General features: G+C 41.2%; 1 protein-coding gene across 1 annotated transcript; it reads left to right on the top strand.

Moving 5' to 3' along the window:
- The first annotated feature begins 4,458 nt into the window (after nt 1-4,458).
- LOC109680354 (large ribosomal subunit protein eL39) lies at nt 4,459-4,849 on the top strand. Its single transcript, XM_020155234.2, has one exon. The coding sequence runs from the start codon at nt 4,520-4,522 to the stop codon at nt 4,673-4,675; it is 156 nt and encodes a 51-aa protein (XP_020010823.1). The 5' UTR covers nt 4,459-4,519; the 3' UTR covers nt 4,676-4,849.
- Nucleotides 4,850-5,455: the final 606 nt, after the last annotated feature.

Here is a 5,455-nt window from a genome sequence, read left to right as displayed (position 1 = left end):
TGTTAGCTATTGTATTATTGCATCTATATTATTATGTCTACATTGTATGATCATATCATATTTTGTACTCTGGGATTTATGTCATCAGTTGTATATTTGTTCTACCTCTATTGTACTTTATAAGTAGTAAAATATTTTAAAGGAAAATCTTTATTTACGGTGTTTTTATCTTTTTTTTTGGTGGTACTGGGGTTTTGAACTCAGGGCCTTGCACTTGCTAAGCAGGCACGCTACCACCTGAGCCACTTTGCCAGCCCCTACAGTATCTTTAATGACACTTTTTTCCTGCTTTTTGAAAAAGGGTCCTAGTCTTTCATTTTAAAGCAATTTTAAAACTGTTATATGAGAAAAGTTCTTTTCAAAACGTGTAGTTCTAGTAGAACAGAATGGTAGGGGAACCCTTAAAAACCTTATAGACCAATCATCAATCATGCCATTGTATACTTAGCCAAACAGAGGCACCAAACTGTGCTGTGTTTTAAGTCACAAGAGGTCTCTCCATTCTGCCTGGTGCGGTTTCTTCCATCTGTTCTTGCTGATTGCTATCCGTGGCCCAGGAAGTCAGAAAGCGCTCTGGGAATTTCAAAAAGAAGAAACATTACGATGCAAAAGCTGATAATCCAAACAGGATTTTGAGACCGCCTACTTATCTACAGTATTTGGCCTCCACTGCTGAGAAGAGGCATGTCCAAAGGGCTGGAGCAATGGAAGAAAACACATTATTGCCCAAGCCACAGAAGCAGAAAAGAAAGAAGCGCCGTGCCTCCTTTCACCACAGATTCCCTTTAGCAAATCTGAGCTGGAAACCAGATGACACATGAGCCTGGAAAACTCCACCTGGAGGCATCAAGCAGAAAAGGGTAAAGGTGAGGAGCAGATTTGAAGACAAACAAGCAAATGACCACAACAAATAAGACAAGGCTAGTAACTTCAGGTCTGAGTGTTACCTGAAAAATCTAAGAAGTGCCATAGTCAGGGACTACTGGAAGGCTTCAATTATTAAGAGAACATGTTTAGAGCCCTCACCATAGCATATGTGTCCAGTAAGTGACCATTGTGGCCTCATCACTGCCATCACCATCATGGCTATTGGTAGTAATGAGGCAAGATAGATCAGGGAAATTGAAGCATGGGAAACAGCAGCCAGGAATTTACAAATAAGTATAACTCAATTAAAAACATATAGATACTTCTTTCTTTGCTTTAAGCCTTACACTCCCTCAACAAACTACAACATTTACTAAAAACAGAAGAAATAAACAACTCTCTTCCCCTGACCTTGCTCTCTTGCCCAAAAATTAGTGTGCTCTGAGAACTGAGCAAGAATATCTTAAAGACATTTATCTGGGAAAGAACTCTTGGGAAAATGACTCTTATGGGCACAAAAAGTGTCTACAAAGGAAAATACCTCTCCCAAGGGTGGACACCTGTCCTGAAGGGAACATCTAGCAGGACCCATCCTTTGTTTAAAGGGGATGTTCAAACATCTAAGTCATAATGACCCAAATTTAATAAGCGGGCCAGTCTTCGAATCTTTGGGCCCAATTGATAATACACTGTAACAGCAAAGCAACCAATTATACCATGTGTCAGAACAAAGGAGAGCACTGTTTCCTAAGGCAGGTTCAAGCAAACCCCCAACTTACTTTTTCATCATAAATACTCCTGATGTGAGAGCACACGCTGCAGCTGTTATCAGATGCGCCCACGCCCACATCTGGGCTGTGTCCTATCTTTCTATTATTCTTTTGCTTTATTTTAATAATAAACTTGGTCTCTACCTCTATGTGTCCTACAACTCGCTTTTGTGACAAAGTCATAAACTCAGTATCCAGCTCCTCCCCGGAGCATTGCCAGTTCTGATAACAGTAATAGTAAACAAGTGATTTAAAAATGATAAATGAGCTGGCAGACTGGCTCAGCTGTAAAAGCTCCTGCCTAGCATGTATGAGGCCTTGAATTCAAGCCCTGGTGCCACCAAAAAATAGTAAAATAAAAAACCATGCGGTAGAGGGGAAAAGAAGAATGGTGGAGGAGCTGAATTCAAGTATGATATATTTGACATATTGTAAGAACTTTTGTAAGTGGCACAATGTACCCTCACCCAGCACAATAAAATAAAATGAAAAATGAGAAACAAATCAGAAGTCATTGCAAAAGGATGCTGAGGGCACCACCCAGTACCTGGGAAACAAGCCATCTGAGTCCAGTGCTCACTACAGCAAGGGAGCTTGCTGACCAGGCAGAGCCTCTCCCAGCACAGCAAGCTGTGCGCCTCTGTAGGTGTGTTGGGAGAAGTGTGGAAAGCCTGTAATGGAGAGACTTTCAGGAAGTACGTGGGTTCACATCATCTGGAGAAACTCAGTTAACTGTGTTTTGTTTTGTTTTGTTTTTTTATTTATTCATATGTGCATACAATGTTTGGGTCATTTCTCCCCCTGCCCCCACCCCCTCCCTTTCCTCCCACCCCACCCCCTCCCTCTGCCCCCTCCTCGATACCTGGCAGAAACTATTTTGCCCTTATCTCTAATTTAGTTGAAGAGAGAGTATAAGCAATAATAGGAAGGAACAAGGGTTTTTGCTAGTTGAGATAAGGATAACTATATAGGGAGTTGACTCACATTAATTTTCTGTGTGTGTGTGTTACCTTCTAGGTTAATTCTTCTTGATCTAACCTTTTCTCTAGTTCCTGGTCCCCTTCTCCTATTTGCCTCAGTTGCTTTTAAGGTATCTGCTTTAGTCAGTTAACTGTGTTGATTAGTTGATTAGTTAGCACTCAGAGGTGTGTTCACTGGGGTGAGACTGTCCCAATGGGCTGATTCTCCTGAGCAAGGGACTTACTGAGGTGCGTTATTCTTTATTGATCAGATGGGTTTAAAATTGATTCTTGTGGCTACTTGTTTCCATTGCTACAGAAAAACAGTAATTTTTTTCTACATTTGTGGGACTGTCCATATCTTCAGTCCTTCCTATTGGTCTTTGCTAAATCAAAGTTGTTACCAGAGAACTTCAAGTGTTGCAAAGATCTTTGTCATTGTTGTAGATTTCCCTCAAAGGTGAGATTTCATGGGGGAAGATTCCATTTTCAATTTGCATGTCTGTTGGCATGATTTTACTCCCGTTTTTGCTGAGTCAGGATGGCTGGTGCACAAAAGCATTTAAGACCCTGCACAATGGACCTTAAACAACAGCAAGTGAAGCAAGTTAGTATAACTGGAAGGGCCTGGAACATAAGTCAGAACCATGACCCCAAATTTTCCAGATCTGATCATGAAAACAAATCTCAAAGATTTTCCAGTCTATTTTAGGTAGCCAGGTTGCCTAATTCACCTGCAGTGCTTAGGTATGCTATACAGTGCTAGCAATGGTAAAGAATCTTCCTTAGAGGAAAGAGGAATGACTCAAGTGGTAGAACTCTAGCCTAGAATGCTAGAGGTCCTGGGTTCAATACCTAGTACCCACAAAAAGAAAAAAAATCTTCTTGGGTTGGGCAAATGAAAATCCAAGGACATTTTACAGCCTATAACCACATACTTGTTTAAGAATTTACAGTGGTTTGTTGTGCCTCAGATGTTGAGCTGTGTTACTAATCACATCAGCCAAAGTAATGGAAGGACTCTCTGACGAATGCCTCTACTGGTTGTTTCTGTGGATGTGATTGTTATTCTCAGGATTTTTTCCCCATAAAAAATTTTATGCTTTTGTACACTTTGAAAGGACGTTGGGTAATTGTATTCATTCTCGATTGCTCTGTCAGAAATCATTCCAAACTTAGCAGCTTGAAAACAAGAAAATTATATCGCAGAGTTTCTGAAGGTCATGAACCTGGAAGGAGCTTATCTGCAGAGTCTCTCAAGCGGTAGCAGCCAAGATGTCAGCTGAGGCTGCCATTCTCTGAAGCCTTGAATGGAGGTGCAGGATCCCCTCCCAATAAGGCTCAATAGGCTGCCTGATGGCTGGAGGTCTCAGTTCCCCAGTAGCTGTTGCAGGACGCCTCTGGTCCTTGCCACACGGGCCTCTCCATAGGGCTGCTGACAACATGGCAGTGAACTTCCACTAGAGTTAAAGGCATGAGAGAAAGCAACACAGAAAACACTATGTCTTTTATAACCTAATCTTGGAAGTAACATACCATCACTATTGCCATATTCAATGTGCACAAGGGTGTGGATACCAGGCGGTGAGAGTCAGTAGGTACCATCTTAGAGACAGACTACCACAGGAATCATCCCCTAGGAATGGCCTAAGTAATAATTCAACAGATAATATCAGACCCCAAACTCTAAAGTTGGTACAGGAAAGAGTAGGAAATACTCTGGAATTAATAGATATAGGCAAGAACTTTCTCAATGGAACCCCAGCAGCACAGCAACTAAGAGATAGCATAGATAAATGGGACTTCATAAAACTAAAAAGCTTCTGCTCAACAAAAGAAATGGTCTCTAGTTCTTCCTTCCCTCTCCCCCTCTTCTGCTTTTGTCCGCCATCGTGGTGTGTGCTTTTGGCCCAGCTTCTCACCATGTCTTCTCATAAGACTTTCAGAATCAAACGATTCCTGGCCAAGAAACAAAAGCAAAATCGTCCCATTCCCCAGTGGATTCGTATGAAAACTGGTAACAAAATCAGGTACAACTCTAAGAGGAGACACTGGAGGAGAACCAAGCTGGGTCTGTAAGGAATTATGAGAGATGGCACACATATTTATGCTCTTCCGTGGTTGGCGATCATCTTGGCATCAAGCTGGCTTGTCACACTACCTGGACAGTTGGGTGTTTTAAATTGGAATTCTTTGATTACCTTAAGGATGGTGTGGTAATAAATATGTGAAACCTTTTAAAAAAAAAAAAAAGGAAGAAATGGTCTCTAAACTGAAGAGACCACCCACAAAGTGGGAGAAAATATTTGCCAGCTACACATCAGACAAAGGACTGATAACCAGAATATATAGGGAACTTAAAAAACTAAATTCTCCCAAAACTAATGAACCAATAAAGAAATGGGCAAGTGAGGTAAACAGAACTTTCTCAAAAGAAGAAATTCAAATGGCCAAAAAACACATGAAAAAATGCTCACCATCTCTAGCAATAAAGGAAATGCAAATTAAAACCACACTAAGATTCCACCTCACCCCTGTTAGAATAGCCATTATTAGCAACACCACTAACAACAGGTGTTGGCGAGGATGCGGAGAAAAAGGAACCTTCTTACACTGCTGGTGGGAATGTAAACTAGTTCAATCACTCTGGAAAAAAATCTGGAGGCTACTTAAAAATCTAAACATTGATCTACCATATGATCCAGCAATACCACTCTTGGGGATATACCCAAAAGACTGTGACACAGGTTACTCCAGAGGCACCTGCACACCCATGTTTATTGCAGCACTAGTCACAATAGACAAGTTATGGAAACAGCCAAAATGCCCCACCACTGATTAATGGATTAAGAAAATGTG

This window comes from Castor canadensis, chromosome 6 (assembly GCF_047511655.1).
Source record: "Castor canadensis chromosome 6, mCasCan1.hap1v2, whole genome shotgun sequence".
NCBI lineage: Eukaryota > Metazoa > Chordata > Mammalia > Rodentia > Castoridae > Castor > Castor canadensis.
The sequence above is the reverse complement of the archived record's forward strand: the minus strand, read 5'-3'. Positions and strand labels throughout refer to the sequence as shown.